The following is a 26,049-nucleotide window of genomic DNA, read 5'->3' as shown; positions in this document are numbered from 1 at the left end:
GTGTTGACTAGAAGGCATTTTCTTTCTAATTAAGTAAAAAATTAATTGGAAATTCAATAGCAGATGATCTTTATGTGTTTATATGTTTGTTCAGGGGTCGTTTAGCACTTACCATGAGCATAGTATTTTCTGTGTGGATCATCGAGACTATAACCAAGTGAATAAAAAGGTGGTTGTCTTGTAAGATCTGAAGTATATAAAATTGTATCTTCCATATGTAACCATTTATTTATAAAAAGCCATTCTCATGCAGTTATACATTTTATTTTGATGATCTATATCTAATGATCAACCCAACCCAAGCAGTTAGCATTGAAATGTTAAAATTATTCCCTGTGTTATTTTTCAGTGTAATTAATGGTTCTGAGTCACAACAACAATTTCATTCTTGTTTTCTTTCTCCCTGAGAGGGTTTTAAATGCTTACATAAGCATAAAATGCAATATATATTTTCATCTTCCCTGGAGCCAATTTGACTATTATGACCTCTTTTTATAAAGAGGTGATCTGATTCTTTTTGTTTGTTTGTTTTGTTGTATCTGCCCCTAAGGCAGGAGCTTAGATGGGGCAAAATCCCTAGGTCAAGGTGTTGAGAGAACTCTATGGGAGTGTTGGGGACCACTGCTAACCATGTGATCCTTGGTTATTACTTGTGTACCTAGGAGTGTTTTGACAATTCCTGGGTATAAATAAGAAAGGGAGAATTAGTGGATAGTTAGTATCTTTGAAAATCAGTGGCTGGGTGCAGTGGCTTACGCCTGTAATCCCTGCACTTTGGGAGGCTCAGGCGGGTGGATCACAAGGTCAGGAGATCGAGACCATCCTGGCTAACACGGTGAAACCTTGTCTCTACTAAAAGTACAAAAAATTAGCTGGGAGTGGTGGCGGGTGCCTGTAGTCCCAGCTACTCTGGAGGCTGAGGCAGGAGAATGGCGTAAACCTGGGAGGTGGAGCTTGCAGTGAGCCAAGATCGCGCCACCGCACTCTAGCCTGGGCGACTGAGCGAGACTCCGTCTCAAAAAAAAAAAAAAAAAAAGAAAATCAGCACAGTGCAGAAATGCATGTGGGGAGTAGGGACTACTGGTGGGATAACGTTCTCTGCCAGGGTTTCCATCCCATTTCACTTGTTTTCACATTCTGTTTTTAAATTGAATTGAATTGACCTGGCTACCCAAGTATCTGAGTGAACAGCTTGTAGGAAAAAAAGATAAAATAAGCAGTTCAGACAAGTCCCTATTATTGGTGTTGATGTAGTAGTTATTCGTTTGGATGTTTTGTTGTTGCTACTGTTATTATTTTACTTTTTATTGAAGAATGAGTATAGAAAAGATACAAATGTACAGCTCAGATAATTATCTTAAAAACAAATAATCACTCTCCATATATTAATAGGGGAAATGTAAAATGATTGCAACCACTTTGAAAAACAGCTTGGCAGTTGCTCACAAAATTAAACAGAGGCCGGGCGTGATGGCTCACGCCTGTAATACCAGTACTTTGGGAGGCTGAGGCAGGCAGATCACTTGAGGCCAGGAGTTTGAGACTGGTCTGGCCTACATGGTGAAACCCCGTCTCTACTAAAAATACAATTAGCTGGGTGTGGTGGCACATGCCTCTAATCCCAGCTACTTGGGAGGCGGAAGCATGAGGATGACTTGAGCCCAGGAGTCAGAGGTTGTGGTGAGCCAAGATAGCACCACTGCACTCCAGCCTGGGTGACAAAGAGAGACTTTGTCTCCAAAAAAATAAGTAAAAGAAAAAAAAAGTTAAACAGAGTTACAGTGTGATCCAGTAATTCCAGTTCTAGGTATATACTTGAGGAATTTATCTACACAAAAACATAGAAAAGTGTTCATAGCAGCATTATTCATAATTGCTGAAAAATGGAAACAACCCAGATGGCCATCATGTGAATGGATACAGAGTATGGTATGTCTATACAATGGAATGGAACCATAAAAAAGAATGAAGCATTGGTACATGTTAGAACATGGATGGTCCATGAAACATGCTAAGTGAAAGAAGCCAGTCACAAAAGACCACATAGTCATATGATTCCATTTAAATGTCCCAAATAGCAAATCCGTAGAGATAGGAAGTTGCCAGGGGCTGAGTAGGTCTGGGATAGTATGGTGAGTGACTGCTAATGGGTATGGGATTTCTTTTTGAGTGGAGAAAATATATTGGAATTCAAGAATTAGATAATGATGATGTGAATATACTTACAACCAGTGAATTACAAACTTTAAAAGGGTGACTTTATGATATGTAAATTATATCTCAATAAAGCTGTTAAACACATCCAATATGGACAGTGTCCCAGAAGACCCCTCATCACTCTCCCAGTCAGGGCCCCAGATTATTCTTGGGGGTAGAATAGCAGCTGTTGCTGCTGCTACTGTTTACCTCTCAGAAGGAGCCATTGTTTTAGACTAGGCATGAAGCTTTATGTTCTTAGCACTTGCCAAGGCACAGCAGGGAACTTTTTGTAAAGCCCCATTTTAATCAAATGCTTCTTTGTAATTTGGTGGGGTCAAGTGTGACCTATCTTTGGCAGTAGTAGTATTTCTTGCCTTTCAAATCGGGTAGCTATGTACTCTTGACTTGCTTTTTTTAATAGAATGAATCTGGACCTTAAAGTTTTAAAATAATTTTTAAAAGTGCCATATATATATATATATTCAGAGCTGCCCTGCTGCCCCCCCGCCACTTCCCACTCTGAGATAGGGGTTGTTAATGCCATCCTTTAGATGAACCACACATAGCGTTAATAGTTCTTTTATCGTACATACAATTTCTGATCTTAAAAAAAAAACTATCCCTAAATGTTTATATGCTTTTAAATATTTCAGACAAGATTAGGCGCATTCAGGATGATAAGGCCATAGACAAATATTTCAAACCCAAAGTAAGGTCAGTGTTGATTTTTTGCTTTTCAGTGATGTCTTGGCATTGCCCATTTTCAAGCAGGAAGATTCCAGCCTTCCATTGGATGGTGAAACAGAGCACCCACCCTTTCAGTATGTGATGTGTGCCGCAACGTCGCCAGCAGTAAAACTGCATGATGAAACGCTTACTTATTTGAACCAAGGTTAGTTTGGCTATGTCACATTTGACATGTAAGAATTTACAGAAATACAAACTAATATTTTGGCATTGTAGCCTAGATTATTGGTAATAATTAAAAATGAAGTTCTTTTCTTAAATTTTACAACTTAATGAAAATTGTAGGAATTTTACTGTGAGCAGCTGAAGTACAGTTTGTGTAAACTGATTTGTGTTAAAGAGGGTCTGAGGAGGAAGATTTATTACAGGATTTTTAAAGACATAATCCAAAGGACTAGCAAGTAGGAAAGAAAGTCAGTTATTTTTAGGGACAGTGATTTCAATATGGAACTTGAGAATGAATCAGAAGTCCAGCTAGCAAGGAACCTGGATTTTGAACATGAAGCAGTTCTGTGCTGAAAATAGACTTAAGCTGCACCAGGATGGAGTCTGTGGCTAAATAAACAACATCACATTTTATCCTCTATATCTTGTTTGTAGTTTATGTCAGAGTGTTACATTACAGTGATATGAAAGGGATGGTGGGGAGGGAGGGAAAATAGAGATGTAGGGGTACTTTTTTTTTTTTTTTTTTTGAGTCTGGGTTTTGCTCTGTCGCCCAGGCTGGAGTGCAGTGGTGAGATACCGGCTCACTGCAACCTCCGCCTCCCAGGTTAAAGCAATTCTCGTGCCTCAGCCTCCCAAGTAGCTGGGATTACAGGCACTCACCATCACACCCAGCTAATTTTGTATAATTTTAGTAGACAGGGTTTCACCATGTTGGCCAGACTGGTCTCAAACTCCTGACCTTAAGAGATCTGCCTGCCTCAGCCTTCCAAAGTGCTGGGATTACAGGCGTGAGCCATTGCACCTGGCTCAGTTTATCTTTGGAAAGAGGAAAGATTGCTCTTTGCAGTTTGGGCACAGGCTGATGTGACTTACTGTTGTAAACAAAAGTGCTTTGAATGCAGGAATTAATTTGTTGGATACATATACTGAAAGCATGTTGAATTCTGATTTTAAAAAATTTTTTGAACACTTTTACTGTTATATGCTCATTGTAGAAAAACTGGGAAATATGTGAAGGGATAATGCCAAAAATTGACTAATTAAGCTTTTTGGTCTGTTTCTTCAATGTATATACGTTTCCTTTCAAAAAATTAGAATTATGCATCTCTTCACTTAAGAGTATATAGTGTTTATTTTTCTGTCATTAAATAGAATTTTTACTCCTGAAGTTTTGGAAAGAGCAATAGATTTTAGACTTTTACATGTGATTAATATTCTGAAATGTGGAAGAATAACTTATTTCTACCTTTTCATTTGATGTATAAGTTTAGAATCTACAAGGTTTTACCTTCAGGTAGTCCTATCTCTAGCCCTTGTGACAATACCCTGTTTGTTTTTATATTTAGTGTTTGGGTAGGCAATCACTTATTTGAGACTTACGTTTTATATTTGAAAGAACCTTAATAACTTATTTAGTAATCTGTTTTAGACATACAAATAACAGAAGAAACAATGTAGGGGCAAGGATATTCACTGTAACTTTATTTCTAAAGATAAAAAAGGAAATAACCTGAATTTTCTTTACTTGTGGAATAGTTGAATAAGTTCTGTTACATACATACCATGGAATGAATTAGTATACATATGCACCCTGTTTAAAGGAACATGTAGGATGTGCATCTGTTGGCCTGGGGAATGCCCATAGTTTATCATGATTGTCCTTAAACCAGATAAAAATATTTCATGTCGACAAAAGTCATAATCTACCATCTGTAGTAGTGATGTAGTAGACTGACACTAATTGATACTGTGCATCTAGTATTGTACTAAGTACATGTGGTAACCTTATTCATTTCCCACAGTAACTCTAGGAGAGGTTTATTCATTTTATAGATTAAACTTAGAGCAGTTAATTACTTTGCTCAGTGTCAATTTGGAAAGCTTAGGTTTTAACAAAATTTTTTCGAAGTATTACAGTAATGTGCACAAATCTTAATGAATTTTTACATATATATTCCCTTGAAACTACTACGTATTTTTACCTTTTCCAGCACTCCAGTAGGCTCCCTTGTGCCTCTTTCTCAGGTGATACCTCACTTGAATATAATCAATATAAGGGCAGGTGGTTTTCTTGTACTTTATTCCGCTTACTGCAGTATTAATGTTGAGTATTTTCTTGGTTCTGGAATTGTGTTATTTCTTGATTTTTCCTAGTCTTTTCAGAAAAAAGGTAGAAAGCTGAACTGTATATGTAGACATGTTTAAAACATACATTTTAGTAATTTTAAAAAATAAGGGCTGGGCATGATGGTTTGCGCCTGTAATCCTAGCACTTTGGGAGGCCAAGGTGGGTGGATCTGTGAGGTCAGGAGATTGAGACCATCCTGGCCAACATGGTGAAACCCCATCTGTACTAGAAATACAAAAATTAGCCAGGCGTGGTGGCACACACCTGTAGTCCCAGCTACTCAGGAGGCCGAGTCAGGAGAATCACTTGAACTCAAGAGGCAGAGGTTGCAGTGAGCTGAGGTCGCAGAACTGCACTCCAGCCTGGGCGACAGAGCAAGACTCTGTCTCAAAAAAAAAAAATTTTTTTTTTGAGTAATTTTAAAGGAATTGTACTTTTATGTACCCTTTTAAAAGAAATTATAATGCCTTTCAAAATAATACCTTTATGAGTATCATAATATATATAATAGTGTGTTGTGTTTTGCAGACTGTATCTTAGCATTTATCATCTTGACAAAAAGTTTTAAACCCAAGATTTTCCATGAATCCTTAAACAAGTTTTAAAATTTAAAAAATAAATATATATTTTCTTCTTTCCCTTCTTTTTCTTTCTCTGCTCCCTCTCTCTTCTCCCCCTTTCTCCCTCCCTCACCCTCTCCCTCCCCCTCTCCTTTCTTTTTCCCTCTCTTCTTGGTCTTGCTCTGTCACCCAGACGGGAGTGTAGTGGTACAATCATGGCTCATTGCAGCCTTGACCTCCCAGGCTAAAGTGATCCACCCGCCCCAGCCTCCTGAGTAGCTGGGACTACAGGCACAGGCCACCACGCCTGGCTAATTTTTAAAAAAATTTTTGTAGAGATGGGGGGTCTCACTATTCATTTCCCACACTGATCTCCAACTACTGGGCTCAAACGATCTTCCTGCCTTGGCCTCCCAAAGTGCTGGGTTTACAGGCGTTAACCACTGAACCTGGCCTTTTTTTCTTCCTTCCTCCCTCCTGCCTTCTTTCCCTTTCCTTTTGTTTGTTTGTTTTTAGAGACAGGATCTTGCTATGTTGCCCAGCTGTTTTTGAACTCCTGGGCTTAAGCAGTCGTCCTGCCTCAGGCCTCCTGAGTAGCTGGGATGTAGTCCTTAAAGGTATATTTTTCTAATGAGAGGATTCTTAGCTTTTTCTACATTGGATAAGGATTGGACCAGACTGAGAGATTTCTGAGTATCTTTTCACCCTACCTCTTTGTCTACTGAATAATGGAAGCTTGCTAATTTAAGCTAATAAAACAAACAAAGATCCAGACTAGCAAAGTGTCTTCAGCTCACTAGACTCGCTTTTCTTTTTCTTTTTAATTTTCTTTTTTATTTATTTTTTGAGACAAGGTCTCACTCTGTCTCCTAGGCTGGAGTGTGACGATGCAGTCTTGCTCACTGCAACCTCTGCCACCCAGGCTCAAGGGATTCTCTTGCCTCAGCCTCTGGAGTACCTAGGACTATGGGCACATGCTGCCATGTGTGGCTAATTTTTGTATTCTTAGTAGAGGTGGGGTTTTACCATGTTGGTCAGGCTGTTCTCGAACTCCTGGCTTCAAGTGATCCACCCACCTTGGCCTCCCAAAGTGCTGGGATTACAGGTGTGAGCCACCACGCCCAGCCGAAATGGTCATTCTTGAAGAAGAATATTTGCCACTATGTAATGCTGTAAAGAAATTAAAAATCAAATTCGGTATAGTCTTCACTTTGTCAGTAGAAATTGAAGCAAGTTTTCCTAGTTGTATTGATGTCTTAGTGTCATATTTTGAGTTCTTCTTGAACCGCAGAGGGATTGAGTTTAAAAACTTATTTGTGTTTGAGGCTGGGTGCGGTGGCTCTTGCCTGTAATCCCAGCACTTTCGGAGGCCGAGGCAGGCAGATCACCTGAGGTTAAGAGTTCAAGACCAGCCTGGCCAACATGGTGAAACCGTCTCTACTGAAAATATAAAAGTAGCCAAGCATGGTGGTGCACGCCTGTAGTCCCAGCTACTTGGGAGGCTGAGGCAGGAGAATCACTTGAACCTGGGAGGTGGAGGTTGGAGTGAGTCAAGATTGTACCACTGTACTCCAGTCCCTCGCCCCCGCCCCATGCAAACAAAAAAAAGCAACCTGTATTTGTGTTTGCCTGGTTATGCCTGAATAAGAAGAGCAGTTAAGTCCTTGACTTTAACTGTGGAGTAAAAACTGTAGTCCCAACATGGAGCCACCAGAGGGTGGAGCACATATAGCTAGCTTTCCCTTTGGGCAGGGCTCTGGCTGGAATAGGCTGCCTTTTGTCTTAACAGCTGGGGGCTAAGCCTTTGATGCTTCCACACCTGATAATATGAGTGAGACTTCTGATCTTACTCCCTTGCTGACTTGCTACTGCTGGATCAACCCCAAACTCTTCAAATAAAAAGAATTTCTCCTTGTTACTCCCCAAATGCGTTTTCATTTGGAGACCAAATTCTACATGGAGAATGCTAAGAATGTTAATTAACAAGCCTGTAATCCCAGCATTTTGGGAGGCCGAAGAGGGTGGATATCTGAGGTTGGGAGTTCGATACTAGCCTGGCCAGCATGGTAAAACCCCATCTCTACTAAAAATATAACAATTAGGCTGGGCACGGTGGCTCACGCCTGTAAACCCAGCACTTTGGGAGGCTGTGGTGGGTGGATCACGAGGTCAAGAGATCGAGATCATCCTGGCCAACATGGTGAAACCCTGTCTCTACTAAAAATACAAAAATTAGCTGGGCGTGCTGGCACGTGCCTGTAGTCCGAGCTACTCAGGAGGCTGAGGCAGGAGAATTTCCTGAACCCAGGAGGCAGAGGTGACAGTGAGCCGAGATTGCACCACTGCCCTCCAGCCTGACAACAGAGTGAGACTCCAACTCAAAAAAAAAAAAAGAAAAAGAAAAAAAATCCAATTATGGTGGCACACACCTGTAATCCCAGCTGCTTGGGAGGCTGAGGCATGAGATTTGCTTGAATTTGGGAGACAGAGGTTGCAGTGAGCCCAGATTGCGCCACTGTACTCCAGCCTGGGCAATAGAGTGAGACTTTGTCTCAAAAAAGAAAAAAGAATGTTAATAAAGTACAGATATAAGGCCCTAGAAACAGCATGTTTATTGGTTTAAGAATTCTGTTAGGCCGGGCGCGGTGGCTCAAGCCTGTAATCCCAGCACTCTGGGAGGCCGAGACGGGCGGATCACAAGGTCAGGAGATCGAGACCATCCTGGCTAACACGGTGAAACCCCGTCTCTACTAAAAAATACAAAAAACTAGCCGGGCGAGGTGGCGGGCGCCTGTAGTCCCAGCTACTCAGGAGGCTGAGGCAGGAGAATGGCGTGAACCTGGGAGGCGGAGCTTGCAGTGAGCTGAGGTCCGGCCACTGCACTCCAGCCCGGGCGACAGAGCGAGACTCCGTCTCAAAAAAAAAAAAAAAAAGAATTCTGTTAAATATTTCGGAAAGTTCTTTTTGCTTAGTTTCATTTTTCACAACATTAGATTTCCTCCTGATTAGTATCAGTTCATGTTACTAAAATTTTATGATAGGAATAGGACTTTAGAAATAAGGTTTCTAAAGCATTGAACTTAGCAAAATGGGGACTGTCACATCTTGGGCTCCACGTTACCCTGGAGTTCCATTTGAGGAAGCTAGAGTATGTGTCTTCAAGGGTGGGTGGGGACATGAATCACAACAGTTATATTTTTCAACTCTGGCAGAAGTTTTGCATTTCTGAGCCAAAAATGGAACAAAAAATAAAACGTGAATTGAGAAGATAAAGCTAAAAACAGGACTAGCGTCTCATAGAATATTATTGTTGGTCTGTATTAACTTTATATTTCATTAATACTGGATCCTTCTTTATATTTCAGTTACAACCTAGACTGTTGTTTCAGGAAGCCATGGTATTAAAATACTTATGGATTGGGGGAGAAATTAGGATATTTCTTAAAGTCTGGTTGTTCTCTCAGTGGATATTACCATTGAAGAATATAACAGTTTCCAATAGGGAAACCACTTTAAGCATAGCAAGTGTTACAGAGCCTTTTTTCTTCTGTTTTTGTTGTCGTTGTTGTTGTTGTTGTTGTTGTTGTTGTCGTCGAGATGGAGTCTCGCTCTTATTGCCCAGGCTGGAGTGCAATGGCACAATCTCGGCTCACCGCAACCTCCGCCTCACAGGTTCAAGTGATTCTCCTGCCTCAGCCTCTGGAGTTGCTGGCATTACAGGGGCCTGCCACCACGCCCAGCTAATTTTTGCATTTTTAGTAGAGACAGGGTTTCACTGTGTTGGCCAGGCTGGTCTCAAACTCCTGACCTCGTGATCCTCCCGCCTCAGCCTCCCAAAGTGCTGGGATTACAAGCGTGAGCCACTGTGCCCAGCCTAATTTTGTTTTTTTAGTAGAGACGGGGTTTCACCGTGTTGGTCAGGCTGGTCTTGAACTCCCGACCTCAAGTAATCTGCCCTCCCTGACCTCCCAAAGTGCAAGGCTTATAGGTGTGAGCCACTCCACTTGGCCAACTCTTGATTTTTGTGCCTCAAGTGAGCTCCTAGCTGTCTTTGAGGTTAGGAAATGGTGACTGTTCAATTCCTTGATCAGAAATCAGGAGTAATCCTCAACTCTTCTTTCTGTTACACTTTACATCTAATATAGCAGAAAACTGACGGATTTATGCTGATCTGATAGGTGAAAAATGATTTCAGTGTGGTTTTAATTTGCATTTCTCTAATGGAAGTTGAGTGTCTTTCAATACGTTTAAGAACTGTTGGCATTTCCTTCTTTTGTGAACCCCACATGTCCATTTCATTTGCTCATTTTTTTCTTCTAGGGATAGTGGACATTTGTTAGCAATTTTTGGAGACAGAGTTTTTGTTCTTGTTGCCCGGGCTGGAGTGCAATGGCGCAATCTCAGCTCACTGCAACCTCTACCTACCAGGTTCAAGCGATTCTCCTGCCTCAGCTTCCCAAGTAGCTGGGATTACAGGCATGCCCAGCTAAGTTTTGTATTTTTAGTAGAGATGAGGTTTCTCCATGTTGGTCAGGTTGGTCTCAAACTCCCGACGTCAGGTGGTCTGCCCGCCTCAGGCTCCCAAAGTGCTGGGATTGCAGGCGTGAGCCACCGTGCCCAGCCCATTTGTTCACAATTTTATAGGAGCTCTTTATGTACTGGAGAGATTAGCCCTTTATATATAATGCCACTTGCAAATATTCCCTCTGTGACACTTTTTTTTTTTTTTTTTAACTTGACCAATCAGAATCCCTGAGTCAAAGGGCATAGTATTTAATTTGTTGACAGGTGCAGCCACATTGCCTTTTAGAAAGACTTTTTAGTTGATATTCTGTACATTATTCAAGGTTATTTCTCCCCCACACTTGTCCACTTGATTTTTAATTAAATACTTTTTTTTTTTTTTTGAGACGGAGTCTCGCTCTGTCACCCAGGCTGGAGTGCAGTGGCCGGATCTCAGCTCACTGCAAGCTCCGCCTCCCAGGTTTACGCCATTCTCCTGCCTCAGCCTCCCGAGTAGCTGGGACTACAGGCGCCCGCCACCTCGCCCGGCTAATTTTATTTTTTAGTAGAGACGGGGTTTCACCGTGTTAGCCAGGATGGTCTCGATCTCCTGACCTTGTGATCCGCCCGTCTCGGCCTCCCAAAGTGCTCGGATTACAGGGTTGAGCCACCGTGCCCGGCCAAATACTTCTTTTTTTGTTTGTTTGTTTGTTTTTGAGATGGAGTCTCACTCTGTCGCCCACGTTGGAGTGCAATGGCGTGATCTCAGCTCACTGCAACCTCCATCTCCTGGGTTCAAGCGATTCTCCTGTCTCAGCCTCCAGAGTAGCTGGGACTACAGGTGCGTGCCACCACACCCGGCTAATTTTTTGTGTTTTTAGTAGAGATGGGATTTCACCATGTTAGCCAGGATGGTCTCTATTTCCTGGCCTCATGGTTCGCTTGCCTCGGCCTCCCAAAGTGCTGGGTTTACAGGCGTGAGCCACCGGGCCCAGCCTAATTAAATACTTCTTATGGCCAGGTGCGATGGCTCACACCTGTAATCCCAGCACTTTGGGAGGCTGAGGCAGGTGGATCACCTGAGGTCAGGAGTTCAAGATCTGCCTGGCCAACATGGCGAAACCCTGTCTCTACTAAAAAATAATACAAAAATTAGCTGGGCGTGGTGGCGGGCACCTGTAATCTCAGCTACTCGGGAGTCCGAGGCAGGGAGAGTTGCTTGAACCTGGGAGGCGGAGGGTGCAGTGAGCCGAGATTGCGCCACTGCATTCCAGCCTGGGCGACAGAGCGCAGCTCCTTGTCAAAATAAATAAATAAATAAAAATAAATATTTCTTATTGATCTGATACTCAGCATAAACCTTTTAATTTTTACTTCCTAAATTCTTGTGAGGTTGAGTGTAATTTTAAATATAAATGGTGTATTTTTCAAAACTTTATATACTTCATTTTGAAAATTATTTCTTACTGTTTTCAGAATACAGATCCATTGTTAAATATACTGCATATATCTTCTTCCAATCTGTGTCTTAACTTTTTAAAAATGTCTCTTGCCATAAAGGTGTTTTTTAGTGTTTCTCTGTCTGTTGAATGAATATAAGCAAGTTTTCTTTGTAACAGACTGTATATATGTTGTTTTCCTTCACCAGCCTTGGAGTGATGTAGTTGTATTTTGATAACCCCTTGTTGAATTTTGATCCTATACGCTAGAATCCTTTATATATTTTTCTGTAAGCCCCCTGGGAGTATAGACAAGGTATTGGTAGTTATAAAGATTCTCAACTTCATGTGATATTATAAGCATTCTTTAATTTTTACTGATTTTCTACATGCCAAATTATACTGTCATTTTTATTATTTAATAACATAATCCAGAAATCATTTTTTGTGGATTTGGAGTACATTATTAATTTTTTTGCAGCATTTTCCTAATTATCTAGATTGAAGTGTGAATGTCTGTGTTTTCTAATGAATATTTAAAGTGGAAACAACCCAAATATCCATCAACTGATGAATGGATAAACAAAATTTGGTATGTTCTTTACACAATGGGCTAGTATTAGGCAATAAAAAGGAATGAATATTATTTGGCAATAAAAAGGACTGACACATACTACATATGGGTAAACCTTGAAAACATTATGCTAAGTTTATAAAGCAAGGCACAAATACCCACATATTGTATGATTCTGTTTATAAAAGTAGAGTGGGCAAATCATAGAGACAGAAAGTAGATTGGTGATTGCTAGCAGTTGGCCGGGCGGGGGGTTGGGGGGTGGGTGTGGGGGAGGGATGGGAAATGACTACTAATATAGGTTTCCTCTTAGGATGATGCAAATGTTCTAAAACTGGTAGTGGTGATAGTTGTACAACTCTGACTATACAGAAAACCAATGAATTATGCGCTTTTTTAAAATGTGAATTTTATGGTATGTAAACTATATCTGAGAAAAGCTGTTACAAAAATTAGTCTTAGGTAATGCAAGCATAATAAAAATTTAGTGTAAGAGAGTGGCAGATGAAGATAAATTGACAGAGAAACTCTTGTCTCCTGTAATGATGTAAGGACAGAAGGTTGGTGTGATTTTTCAGGGAAAAGAAGGATCAACCTGAGTTTGCTTCTCTAGCAAGTTAACTATCATTGTGTAATGTATGTTCTGAGAAACACGCATTTTGAATTATGTTAAGCAAAGTGATGTTCTTTATAAGGATTGTTTTTTATACACAATTTCTTTAAATAGGTCAGTCTTATGAAATTCGGATGCTGGATAATCGGAAAATGGGTGATATGCCTGAGATCAGTGGAAAATTAGTAAAGGTAAGGACAGTCCATTTTAATTCCCAATGGATATTGCTGTGATTGAATGAGTTTTTGTTTTAAAAAAATTAATTTCAGTTCAATAATTGTTGTATTACAACTTTTTAACTTCTTGAGCTATATTTTGTTTATTCACCTGTAAAATGGGAATTATAGCCATTATTGGGTAGAGTAATTGTGAAAGACCCTTGGAAATCAAGGAACAATAGAAAAGTTAGTTGCAGTTATGGGGTAGAAAACTCACCACCACAACAAAAAACTATAAGCCTCTCTAAAAGTAAAAGATAATATGGGGAAGAATGTCAGTGTTGGCATAAAACTTTAAAAAATCCTTTACCTTGTAAACTTTCATTAAAAAAATTGAAATCTCTGTTCACCCTACCCATGTATCTGACTTAAGAAGTCAGTCATCCTAGGTGTAGGAGGCATAGCTGTTCTCCAGCTAACCTGTTCTTTTAGGATGTATCTTCAGAACCATCCCTGCCCCCGGCCCCTCCTAGCCTGTATCCATCATACATCATGGCTAGTTATAAATTCCACAGCATTACAGGGCAGGGTTAATGAAAGAATCTTAATTGGGGAAAGGTGAAACCTCATGTGACTACGTGTTAGCAAGAGATAAGTTCTCTTGATTTTTCCATCTCCCCACAGAGTGGCATGTCAGGGCCCAGGTGCTGCTGGGCCCTCAGTATGGAGGGGCATTCTATTGGAAAGACACTGCCCTCTGTGGATCTGCCTTTTTGGTGGGTAAACATGGGAAGGACAGCCTTGTGGTGGGAATTGAATTCAGGCAATCTATATTTGGTGTGTTAACTAATTTGGCATGTCTGGGAAAGCCAGCTGCCCAGTACCTGGAGGGCACCTGGAAGGTTACCTGGGGATCAAATGATAGGTTACCAAAGGTGCTTTGGAACTTCTTGAATGTGCAGAACATATTCAGCAGTGTGCTTTCTCTGATTGTTCTGTTTTTGTCTTTCTTTGTTCTGTGTGTGTGTGTGTGTGTTTTCTTTTTGTCTTACTGTTAGGGCCTCATCACGTGTAAGATGCTGGGTTTTTATTTATTTATTTAATTTTTTTAATATATCAGTGTAAAAGAGTTGGAAAGTTGTTTTACTTGTAAACTGCATAATAAAATTTAGTAGGGTTTGATGGGCCCTATATTGAGGTCTTTAAAACTGGATCCAAAAATGTTAGAACAATTTTTAAAATATTTTATTATGGTAAAATTTGAACATACCCAGAAGTAAAGAGAATGGTACAATGAGTCCACATATATCCATCATATGGTGGTATATAATAAATGTATCTGGTATATATCATGAGTTCTTATAAGTTCTCCTGCCAACTTCAACATTCTCCACAATTTACCAGTCTTGTTTCATCTATTCCCCCTTGTGCTTTTTTTGTGTATGCTGGATTATAGAATTTACTAATTCGTAATTTTAACTCAGTTCCTCATTCATGACCATTCAGTGTTCTGAGGAAAATATAACAAACTTTGACATCCAAACCAAATGCCAAAATTCAGTGTCCATCAAGGCATTGAAAATCAATTCTGGAGACAAGCTGGCTTTCCAGGGCAGTTCCCTGAATAGGTGGTAGGATTTAGGAATAATTAGTCTGATAGGTGATACCTAATGCTTAAAATATTTTGGCAAGCTGGTTGAAATACCTGTCAGATTAACTTGGAATAGCAGGGTTAAGTTGTATAACTGCTTTTAAGTTCAACTTCCTTGTATTTACTTGCAAATTAAAACATGTAAAAACATTTAATACACAAAACTAATGCAAGTATATAAAGGGGAAAATGACACCTCATTATGACATAATGAACTACTGTTAGTAGCAAAACCATTAACTTATAAATGCACAATAAATGTTTTGCTGACACAACACTAGTTAAGTGTTAGTATACTAGGCAAGTATATTCCACTTATTCTGAAGGCATCAGTATCTAAATATTTAGCTCACTGATTGAAAAGAGTTAATTTTTAAAGCACTTTACATTGGCTTCATCTTTGATAAGCCAGCTGCATGATTTTTGGTGGATGTGCCAGGCATCCAGTTATATTCTATAAGCTTGTCTGGGATTAAGAGCTACTGTCTGCTACTACCAAAGACTGCAGGATGAATTTCTTGGAAATCACATCCTTTTTTTAGCTAGAGAGTCCCTACAATATGCTTCAAATTTCTAGAGTTTTACTTACTGGCCCTAGGATCTTCGACTATACTACTTAAATCTCAGCGGGGGGAACCTTAGGGATCAAGTGATAGGTTTGCAAAGGTGCTTTGGAACTTCTTGAATGTGCTGAACATATTTAGCAATGTGCTTTCTCTGATTGTTCTGTTTTCGTCTTTTTTTGTTCTGTTTTTTTCTTTCAGTCTTATTGTTAGGGCCCCATCACATGTTGCTAGTTCTGAAAATGTAGTCAGTCTCCTTTTAGGGAGAACTTTCAGATAATGAGATTTTCTCCCCATTTTATTTAAGAAGTTCCTTTCCTCGCTCCCTCCCTTCTCCCTTTCTTTTTCTCTCCCTTCCTCCCTTCCTTTTCTTTCCTTTCTTTTTTCCTTTCCATTCTTTTTTGGGTAGGGTTTTCTGGTAGAAACTGGAAAACCTGCTAGACAAATTCTAAAAGAGCTATACAATGCTAGAATTTTTCTTATGTATCTTGTAATTTCCTAACTTTGATCCTCCTTTTATCTTCTTTAGTATTTTAGTCTGACCTAGAATGGGGCTTAGTAAAGCTCTGAAGTCTAATATCTGTATTCTCATACTGTTTTCATCTGAATGTATGTATTTAGTATGGTTCTCACTGAATATGGAACAATTAGAATTGTGATATTTTCTGTGCTGTACTTTTTTCTGGAGACAAGCTGGCTAGCAAATGTGAACCACTGGCACTGGTGTCTTAGGGGCCACCACTAGCCTATGCACCATCACTATGAGAGCTTTGCTGTGGTCAGGTGTGAAGTGGGTGCTGGGTAATTGGTTGGGCAGGCCCTGCAGGTGTGGGTGCAGGTGAGGAAGATGGGCATGGAATAAAGCAGCCACTGAGCCCTATAAATTTCTCCCACATCGGCCTCTTTTTAAAACTATCTCAAAGAAAAAAATTGCTCCTTTTAATTGGCTGCTGGGACTACAGGCGCCCACCACCACGCCCGGCTAATTTTGTGTGTTTTTAGTAGAGACAAGGTTTTACCATGTTAGCCAGGATGGTCTCGAGCTTCTGACCTTCTGATCTGCCCTCCTCGGTCTCCCAAAGAGTTGGGATTACAGGCGTGAGCCACTGCGCCCAGCCAAAAAAACTCAGTTGTTAACTATTATTTTAAATTAACAAAGTTTTACCATTGTGCCTGGGTTTCTCTGTGTCTGTGTTTTCATTTTTCATAACTCCTGTGTGCATCTGGTATTTTCTTTATAGGAATGTAATTCTTGCTCATTAATTTTAGTGGGAAGAACCTTAATTTTGAATTGCAATAACAAATTATTTTATCAAATCAATACCTAAGTTACCATTTTATTTATAATTTTAATTTTTGAGTTATAATTCTTTGCACCAAGTAATTGTACTGTAATCCAGGTATCCAAGGGCAAAAGAGTTCACTTATGGAATGTTTAAAACAGAATCTGGTTGTATATGTTCTACTGCTACAGGTTAACACCTAAGGAGTAGAAATGGTCCTGCATTTTAGCTGGAGCAGTTTAAAAGTACTCATTTTCCCCACTTACTCCACAGAGCATCATAAGGGTTGTATTCCATGACAGACGGCTACAATACACAGAGCATCAGCAACTTGAAGGATGGAAGTGGAATCGCCCAGGAGACAGACTTCTTGATTTAGGTACAGGCAGTGATCAAAAAAGACCATGGAGATGAGGGCCTTGTTTAGCTATGCCCAGTAATGTGTTATGTGGGCATCATGAATTACTTGTGTGGGGAAAGTTTTGGTGTTTGTGGATTTTATGTCTTGTCTTTTTTTTTTTTTCTTTTCTTTTCTTTTTTGAGACAGAGCCTTGCTCTCTCACCCAGGATGAAGAGCAGTGGCATGATCTTGGCTCACTGCAGCCTCCACCTCCCATCTTCAAGTGATTTTCCTGCCTTAGCCTCCCGACTAGCTGGGATTGCAGGCACGCGCCACCATACCTGGCTAGGATCTTGTGTCTTTAGAGTTGTTTTCTATATATACATACACACATGTATACGCATGTATACATTTTTTTCTTTTTATTTTTTTCCCATCCTTGTATTATAAAGAACCGAGAGAGTTGTTTTATAGTTAAAAAGTCAAGTAACTTTTTGGTGCTAAACTAATGTGAACCCGGAATTATATGATTTTGAAACCATTTAATTGTAAACTGGTACCATCTATGTTTTTTTTTCTTTTTGAGACGGAGTTTTGCTCTGTCACCCAGGCTGGAGTGCAGTGGCATGATCTTGACTCACTGCAACCTCCACCTCCTGGGTTCAAGCGATTCTTGTGCCTCAGCCTTTTGAGTAGCTGGGACTACAGGCGTGTGCCACTGCGTCCGGCTAATTTTTGTATTTTTAGTAGAGTTGGGGTTTCACCATGTTGGCCAGGCTGATATCAAACTCCTGAGCTCAGGTGATCCGCCTGCCTTGGCCGCCCAAAGTGCTGGGATAACAGGCATGAGCCACTGCGCTTAGCCTTATCATATTCTTAAAAAAATGAAATACAAACCATGGTAGGGGAAACTGTGATACTCATTTAGGGTAGGTTTCGATGTTGAGGAAGTTGATCATGGAGACCATTGAAGGACAGAGTTCAAAGCAATTACAATTATTTCATTAGAATATAATAGGTTGTAAGTTTTTAAGTTATTTAAAGTGGACAAGTTTTTATGTAACTTCTTTTTAAAACATAGATATTCCAATGTCTGTGGGAATAATTGACACAAGGACAAATCCAAGCCAGTTAAATGCGGTTGAATTTCTGTGGGACCCAGCAAAACGCACCTCTGCTTTCATTCAGGTTTGGATTTTTACATTATTAGAAGCATACTAACCTAGTTGTTTAGGTCATGGCAGGATTGAATTTTTGATACAGTATCATTTCCTTGAAATGCCTATTTGTAAACTATGTTGTAGTGTCTTTCTATATGCATAGTTAGGTTTAATCTAGTAAGTTCATCCTATTTTAAACTAACATATATGAAGACATTCCATGATATGTAAAGCATTATTCAAATGTTATTTTTACCACTAGTAGTCCCAATAATGAAAATGTCTGTTTTTCATGAGATATATTTCTCTTGAACAAAAGCTGCTATTTAAGAGGATACAATTGAAAAAAGATTGAGGTTTTAAAATTCCTTCTAGCATTATTTTAAAAACATTCTAATACTGAAAAATTCAAACCTCTACAAATAGGATAATAATGATGATTAATTGTCCATGTAACTGTCACCTGGCTTTAGCAGTTTTTTGTAGTTTCTTCCCCCTTTTTTATTGTTGGAGCACGGTTTTTTTGTTTTGTTTTGTTTTGTTTTTTGTTTTTTTGAGATGGAGTCTCATTCTGTCGTCCAGGCTGGAATACAGTGGCTTGATCTTGGCTCACTGCAATCTCCGCCTCCCAGATTGAAGGAATTCTCATCTCTCAGCCTACCGAGTAGCTGGGATTACAGGTGTGCACCACAATGCCTGACTGATTTTTGTATTTTTAGTAGAGATGGGGGTTTCACCATGTTGGCCAGACTGGTCTTGAGCTCCTGACCTCAAGTGATCCGCCTGCCTTGTCCTCCTAAAGTGCTGGGATTACAGGTGTGAGCCACCGTGCCCAGCCTGTTAGAGTACTTTAAAGCAAGTTTCAGACATACCATTTCATCCATAAATATCACGTCTCTAAGAGATGATTTTTTAAAAGTAACTATAATATCATTATTCTGTGTTTAAAAAAAATAGTAATTCTAACACCCAGAATGTTCAAATTTGTATGTGGTGAAATTTAAACTGCCAGGTAGGTAATATGCTGACCAGCCTACATAAGCTATGCTTTGCATGAACTGTAAAAAATAACTGGTATTTTGCCTTTTGGTATTCTACCAATATTACTCTCCATCAGTTAAATCACTGGGGGCATGGTTTATATCAGCCAAATATTGATATAAACTCATACTGTTGGTGTTTGTCTATAAGGCAACTAGTTATGTAGTAAATCAGAGTGATACAAGACCTGGCGTTACATCTCAGGTTGTATTGTCATATTACAGAGATCAGTTTTAATAGTGAGTCATTAGAAGAGGGGATGTGTAGCAGTCAGAAATGACCAAGGTCTTGCTGTTAACTCTGTGTGAAACCCTAAGGATGTCATCCAGGGTGGGTATTAGGAGACAGGCCAGGAGTGGTGGAAAATGAGTATTGCCCTCTGGATCCTGAATGGACTTTGAAGAGTTGACCAAAGAGTTTAGATGGATACAGAATGGGATGGGTAGTGGGTTTTCTGGACTATGAAATTTCCCCAGGCAAAGTATCACAAATTAGTGTCTGTAGGAACGGCAGTAAGATGGTTGGCTGGTAGAGCAGGGGTAATGGCAGTAGAGGACAAACAACAGAAGCTCTAAATGATGAGGTGAAGATTGCTGTGGATTGAACAGGGCTTAGGACCCTGGGTCTGAGATTAGCAAACAGTCCCAGGTGGAGGTGGGCAGTATACATAGGAAGCTACTGTAGTGTTGTACCCCTGATGGGAGCCAAGTCCGCATTAGAGGAGAGGCATTGTGATGGGCAGGAACTCAGAAAGTCTGGAGAGGCTCAGCTGGATTTGTGAGAGGGAAGCCGTATCTTAAAAACAATTAGAGAGGTTCACAGATAATTTGGCTAATATGTGTGATGAGTTCATTTTAAAGGATCTTGAATTTATAGTGGTGTCAAGTCACTCAAGAGGGAACAAAATAGAAAAATAACCAGTGAGTGGTAGGTCTTTGAATCCATTTCAGCCTGAATCATTTTATAGGTACACTGCATCAGCACAGAATTTACTCCACGGAAGCACGGAGGTGAAAAGGGAGTGCCCTTTAGGATCCAGGTTGACACATTTAAGCAGAACGAAAATGGGGAATACACAGATCATCTACACTCAGCTAGCTGCCAAATCAAAGTTTTTAAGGTAAGAGAGAGAACCCGGGTTTTCCGTAATTAAGGCTCAGTTTTGCCTATAAAGCTGTGTGTCTGCAGCCTGATGGATGAAATAGTATACTTTGTTTTTAAGCCTAAAGGTGCAGACAGGAAACAAAAAACTGACCGAGAGAAGATGGAGAAGAGAACAGCTCATGAAAAAGAAAAGTATCAGCCGTCCTATGATACCACAATCCTCACAGAGGTAATGTAGTGCAGCATCTGGTTTTGGAAGAGAAGCAAAGGTTGCATATTAGTCTATTTCTAAGATGAGTTTTGCTACAAAAGGGTTGGGGAAGATTGGGTGGAAGTTTGACATGTTATTGTCTGTGAAATTTGTGGGGAAAATATTTAAATTTGGGGATTCTGTTAGCCTGTTTCCTGGGTGGGATCTTAAATGAAGATGCTGAAATCCCAATGAGGTCTTAGAAACAGACCTTAAAAACTTTGAAGTTGGCAAGAGACTTAAGTTGGGGCCTAGAAAGTCCAATTTTTGTCACTGCTGGGGTTTTGCATTTTCTTTAACTTTGAATCCTGTTGTCATACATTTGTTTAATTGGACTGAAGAGACATGAAACAGGGTGTTAGATCTTTCTTTGTATAATGAAAAGACATTGATCCCAATCTTTGGTGTTTGTCCAGATGAGGCTTGAGCCTATAATTGAAGATGCAGTTGAACATGAGCAGAAAAAGTCCAGCAAGCGGACTTTGCCAGCAGACTACGGTGATTCTCTGGCAAAGCGAGGCAGTGTAAGGGGCTTCTGCTTCTCTTTTCATTGTGCAGGAAACCTTGTGCAGTGTTAGATATAGGACCACCTTCCACCGCAAAGTAAAGCCAAATTGTTTCTGATGTCCATGTCTTGATTTAATTTGCTTTTGTTTAGACTTCCTGCTTCTGTTTGTTCCTCACTGAGGAAAATTTCCTAAATCTAACACTTTAAAACAAAGCAAAAAACAATGTTGACCATATTGGGTGGTTTTGGAGGGAAAAAAAGACACTCAGAGATATGTATTCCCTCCCTGACTCCTTCCCTTCCTCCTTCCCTCCCTCTCTCTCCGTCACACACACACCTCCTTCAAGAGCACTGAAATTAATTGAAAATACTTTCTTTAGTAAATTAGCTATTATTTTTGTGTAACTGAAAAGGGTCTTGCTTTCTCATATGTATACTTGATAAGAAAATTTTGTGGACAGTTAGATGATGGCAGCAAGCTTGACATTTACACGTGCAGTTCTTTGTCACATTTTTCTGCATGTAGCATAAAAATGTGTGTCTGTCTATGCTTCTAAAAGCCTGTTTGGCAGCACTGGTAGAAAAAAAAAACTGATGGGATTCATGTTTCTTCTTGGCACTTGCATTGTGAATTAATGCTTCAGGCCAAAGTAGTGTACCTTGCTACACTTAGACCTGGGTCCCCCTCAATATGCAGTCAGGGTCATCTGGTTGAATATGTGGTTTGTCCGGTCAAGTATAGCAAATCTTTATTTTATGACATGACTATTCATCTATTAGTCCACAAAGGATGATCCTGCTTTGCAAACTTAGATCAGCTACATACCTTCAGTAAATGTAAACACAGAACATTAAAGAATTCATGACTGCTGTATTCACTGTTGCAGTCTTTGCACTATTAAAGTGCCAGAGGATTTTTCACTCTTATACATATCACAATTACTGTGGTTAAATGTAGGCTTTGAATGTTACTGTCATAAGCACTATCACAAGAAACTCATTTCCAATTATAGTATTGAATAAAAATGTTTTAGTGCTTCTCTATGCAATGAAATTGAAATTGTACTCATCCTAGTGCCGCTGGAAGCACACATTACATTTTCTTTAACTGGGCTTTCTTTTTTTTTTTTTTTAATTCGAATCAAAGATTGTTAAAACAGCTGTATATTCTTTCCTAAAACACCCACCACAGCAATTTTGTTTTTATCCTTTTCTGATTTCCCAGCTGAAGACCCACCAATGGTTCTTAGTAAACTTCTTTGTCGGGGGGATTCTGGTAACTCACTTTTCCTCTCCTGTTATAAACCATTTAACTAGTAAAGAAGTGGGTTCTGGTAATTCCTAAATAAAAGAAATTCCTTATAGCCCAGATGTAATCTGAAGATGGGAAAACTGTTGGTAAATTCTTAATGATTCTTAACTCAAGTCTAAAGTATGCAAAACGTCAGCAGTTCACTGGCCTGGGATTTCACATCTTCGTCGTGTATTGCTTGCTGCCCTGGCTGTATTTGATTTTGTTCAGATGCTTCTAGGGGTGGTTAGAGCTCATTTTGAAAACCTGTTTTTAAAAAAGCAGGGTACAGATTGATCCCTTAAAAAAGAAAGTTTGCAGGATTTCATATGTTTCTTCAAATTTCTGCAAAGGAAGGCCAACGTTTCATAGAGTTTTTGTCTTGTTACAATTGGCTTTCAGTAAAAAGGGATATCCAGATTTACTGTTAGAGTCGAAAAGATGCCAAATGAAATGGTCCCACACTGAATAGTCACTACTGGTTACCAGGAGATGCTGTACAATAAAACTCTTAGTGTGTCTGTTGGTCTTCATCTCTGAGCTGTATATGATTGGCTCAAATGATGACTGCCAATTTCTACAGCCTAAAATGGGTGATCATTCTTTACCTGGGGAGGGACTGTGTTCACGGTGTACTGAAACCATAACTATGAGCGCAGGCATTGCTGGCACCATTATGAATTACAGACTATCTTCAGGAGCATAGGCACTGCACCATTGCTTGCTTTTCGAATGTTAGAAGACTCTAAATACCTAAAAGTGAAATTTTACGGAGTTTTGGTAAACTTGGTGTTTCTACATTACTCTGCCATGCTAACTTGAAGCTTTTTGATGACTTCATTTCTTCACATGGCTGGCAATAATTACCAAAAGTTTAGAGAGACTTGATACTTTTAATATTAAATGGTTGATATTATTTATATGTGCATGTTATGCTGTGTTATATTTTACATGTGGAGGGGATGTTGCAGCAAGAAAATCTTTCAGATAGTAGAGGTGAGGCGACAGTGTGTGATGCCCATGATTAGATTTGCTAGTCAGCTCACAGGGTCTTGGGTTCATCAAACAGTGTAAACTGAGGAGGTGATACTTTGTAAGATGGAAAGAAAAACAAGAGTCTAGTTGTTTTGTTTTGTTTTGAGATGGGCTTTTGTTGTGTTGCCAAGGCTGGCCTCCAACTCCTCAAGCAGTCTTCCTGCCTCAGACTTCTGAGTAGTTGGACCACAGGTGTATGTGTGCCATCTCACCTGGCTTAAAAGGCCGTACTTTTAAAAGAATGGGCATTGTTGTGTAAAATGTATTTTATAGCAAAGTTGGTATGCCATGCAATAAGTTTATTCAAAGCTCTCCAGCTAAATTAGATTTCTTTTTTGAAAGTTGACTGATAATAGAAGTAATAAGTCTGCAGTCATTTTTCTTATTTCTAAGGGGATAAATAATTGGGTAGTTGAGATTATTTTCCATGTATCCATTGCTTTTGATGGATGTCAGACAAGCGTTTTAAGCCCCTGTAACCACTGGTGAGACTTAATTTCTGCCCTCAGTGTGCTTCACAGTTTCTTAGCTCCATTACACCAGTGGTCTTGACACTTACCTACTCAAAATAATTTTTAAATTTTTTTAGAGACAGTGTCTTGCCTAGTCACCTGGGCCTGGAGTGCAGTAATGTGATCAAAGTTCACTGCAGTCTCAAACTCCTTAGCTCAAGTGATCCTTCCACCTCAGCCTCCTGAGTAGCTAGGCCTACAGGCACACACTACCATGCCTGAGTACTTTTTAAATTTTATTTTTGTTGAGACAGGTTCTTGCTGTGTTCCTCAGGCTGATCTCCAACTCCTGGCCTCAGAATGATACTCCCACCTTGGCCTCCGAAAGTGCTGGGATTATAGGCATGAGCCATCATGCCCGGCCTCAAAAGAATTTTGAGAAAGGATACACTTGAACGTTTCCAGACTGACATCTGAAAGTTTTCATCTTAAAATTTTTCATCATAAATTTAAATAGCTGCAAAGGAAGCAATGTTCTGGCATGGTGGCGATTTGTATTTACAATTTAAGATAAAATTGTAACATTACTCTTGAGGTGCATCCTATGGAATCTAAATGCCATAGCAGTTTGACCACTGCTATTGTTCATTCAAAAAATTCATTAAATCCAAAATTTTACTCTGTTCTTCCTTCTTGGTCTCATGTTTCTAATTCACTCCCCTTAAATTTTATCTTAATATGACATAGTTTTATGCCTGAAAATCTTTAAAAAATTTTTTCTTATTTATTTTTATTTTTTCTTCCTGAGGCTTCAGATGACCAAACTGAAATTTTTAAATGATCACCCTAAAAAAATTACCTTTCAAAAAATTTACATAAATTGAAATTTAATTTTTAAAATTTTCTATGACCATAGCCTCTTAACTCGGTCAAGATATTTAAAACTTATTAGTACCAATTTATCAAAACAACAAACCCTACAGATTTTGATGAATATTTATTAAATGTAAAAATAGAAATATTATTGGAAGTGCATCTTGAATGATGAGACAGAGTAGAATATAACTTCTAGAATTTTATAGATATGAGAAATTTTGTTTTTTCTTTCAGCAATGCCATTTAGGTCCTGGAAGTCCTTTTGAATCATCTGTCAAAAATCCCAGGGACATTTTTATGTGATCTACTAGATTATTTCAATATATGTCAGTTGACAGTAGGTCCTCCTGAATTATTTTGATAGCAAATAGTTGAAAATCACCTGACTTACAGAAAAACTTACGTCATTAGAGTTATGTACTTTTTCTTTTCTTTCTTTCAAGATGGGGTCTCACTCTGTTACCCAAGCTGGAGTGCAGTGGTGCAGTCATGGCTCACTGCAGCCTCCCCTTCCCGGATTCAAGTGATTCTCCTGTCTCAGACTCCCAAGTAGCTGTGACTACAGGTGTGCACTACCACACCTGGCTATTTTTTTTTTTTTTTTTAATCCTAGTGTCTTTAGCGTGGCTTTGGGAGAGTCTTTCTTCATTTTATTTATTTATTTATTTATTTATTTTTTATTATTTTTGAGATGGAATCTCACTCTGTCACCCAGGCTGGAGTGCAATGGCATGTTCTCGGCTCACTGCAACCTCCGCGTCCCGGGTTCAAGCGATTCTCCTGCGTCAGCCTCCCGAGTAGCTGGGATTACAGGCGCGCGCCACTATGCCCAGCTAAGTTTTTGTATTTTCAGTAGAGATGGGGTTTCACCACATTAGCCAGAATGGTCTCAATCTCCTGACCTTGTGATCTACCTGCTTTAGCCTCCCAGAGTGTTGGGATTACAGGCGTGAGCCACTGCACCCAGCCTCATGTTTATTTTATTGTTTTTATTTTTTGGTAGAAACAGGGTTTCACTATGTTGCCCAAGCTGGTCTTGAACTCAAGCTATCCTGAGCTATCCTGGGCTGTTGCCTTGGCCTCCCAAAGTGCTGGGATTAGGGGTATGAGTCACCATGTCCAGCCTGGGAAAGTCTTGAAACCCCAAGGCTATGGTTAGATGTGATGCCTTTCTTGTGTAAAATGAGAGAAGGATGATTATGAAAGGGGACCCTTGAAACTGAGTCCTCAGATCCATTGGTTTTTAGAAAGAATACCTGTATAGTGAAGTCACATCATGTGATGTCTATATGTCAAGTTTGAAGACTTGTATTTGAGATTACCCTGGTATGCTTAGCATGCTTTTGACTTTGACTTTTTCAACTCTCCTAATTGTAATAGTTCATGTACCTCCGTGTCTTTGTTCT

The 26,049-nt window shown here is 39.6% G+C and overlaps 2 protein-coding genes and 1 non-coding gene across 8 annotated transcripts in view; 1 reads left to right on the top strand and 2 right to left on the bottom strand.

The window, feature by feature from the left end:
* UBP1 (upstream binding protein 1) overlaps nucleotides 1-26,049 on the top strand; it is a 63,109-nt gene that overhangs the window by 11,426 nt on the left and 25,634 nt on the right. For 4 of the 5 annotated variants that reach the window (XM_026455672.2, XM_026455674.2, XM_026455673.2 and 1 more), the window contains 7 exons: nucleotides 2,940-3,091; nucleotides 13,046-13,122; nucleotides 16,860-16,965; nucleotides 18,008-18,114; nucleotides 20,095-20,247; nucleotides 20,350-20,460; nucleotides 20,898-21,005. In XM_026455672.2, the coding sequence (XP_026311457.1) occupies nucleotides 2,940-3,091; nucleotides 13,046-13,122; nucleotides 16,860-16,965; nucleotides 18,008-18,114; nucleotides 20,095-20,247; nucleotides 20,350-20,460; nucleotides 20,898-21,005 (814 nt within the window). The remainder of the gene's footprint in view (nucleotides 1-2,939; nucleotides 3,092-13,045; nucleotides 13,123-16,859; nucleotides 16,966-18,007; nucleotides 18,115-20,094; nucleotides 20,248-20,349; nucleotides 20,461-20,897; nucleotides 21,006-26,049) is intronic. The other variant, XM_026455675.2, reaches the window with a different exon arrangement.
* Nucleotides 5,995-26,049, bottom strand: part of FBXL2 (F-box and leucine rich repeat protein 2) — a 129,409-nt gene continuing 109,354 nt past the window's right edge. For both annotated transcript variants that reach the window (XR_003309690.2, XM_026455677.2), the window contains one exon: nucleotides 5,995-6,972. The gene's annotated coding sequence lies outside the window, so the exon portion shown is untranslated. The remainder of the gene's footprint in view (nucleotides 6,973-26,049) is intronic.
* Nucleotides 15,710-15,770, bottom strand: LOC111544387. The gene has a single exon (XR_002732141.1). It is a non-coding gene; the product is annotated as a U7 small nuclear RNA (small nuclear RNA).

Source organism: Piliocolobus tephrosceles, chromosome 2, assembly GCF_002776525.5.
Source record: "Piliocolobus tephrosceles isolate RC106 chromosome 2, ASM277652v3, whole genome shotgun sequence".
NCBI lineage: Eukaryota > Metazoa > Chordata > Mammalia > Primates > Cercopithecidae > Piliocolobus > Piliocolobus tephrosceles.
Note: the sequence above shows the minus strand (reverse complement) of the source record. Positions and strands in the feature narration are given on the sequence as shown.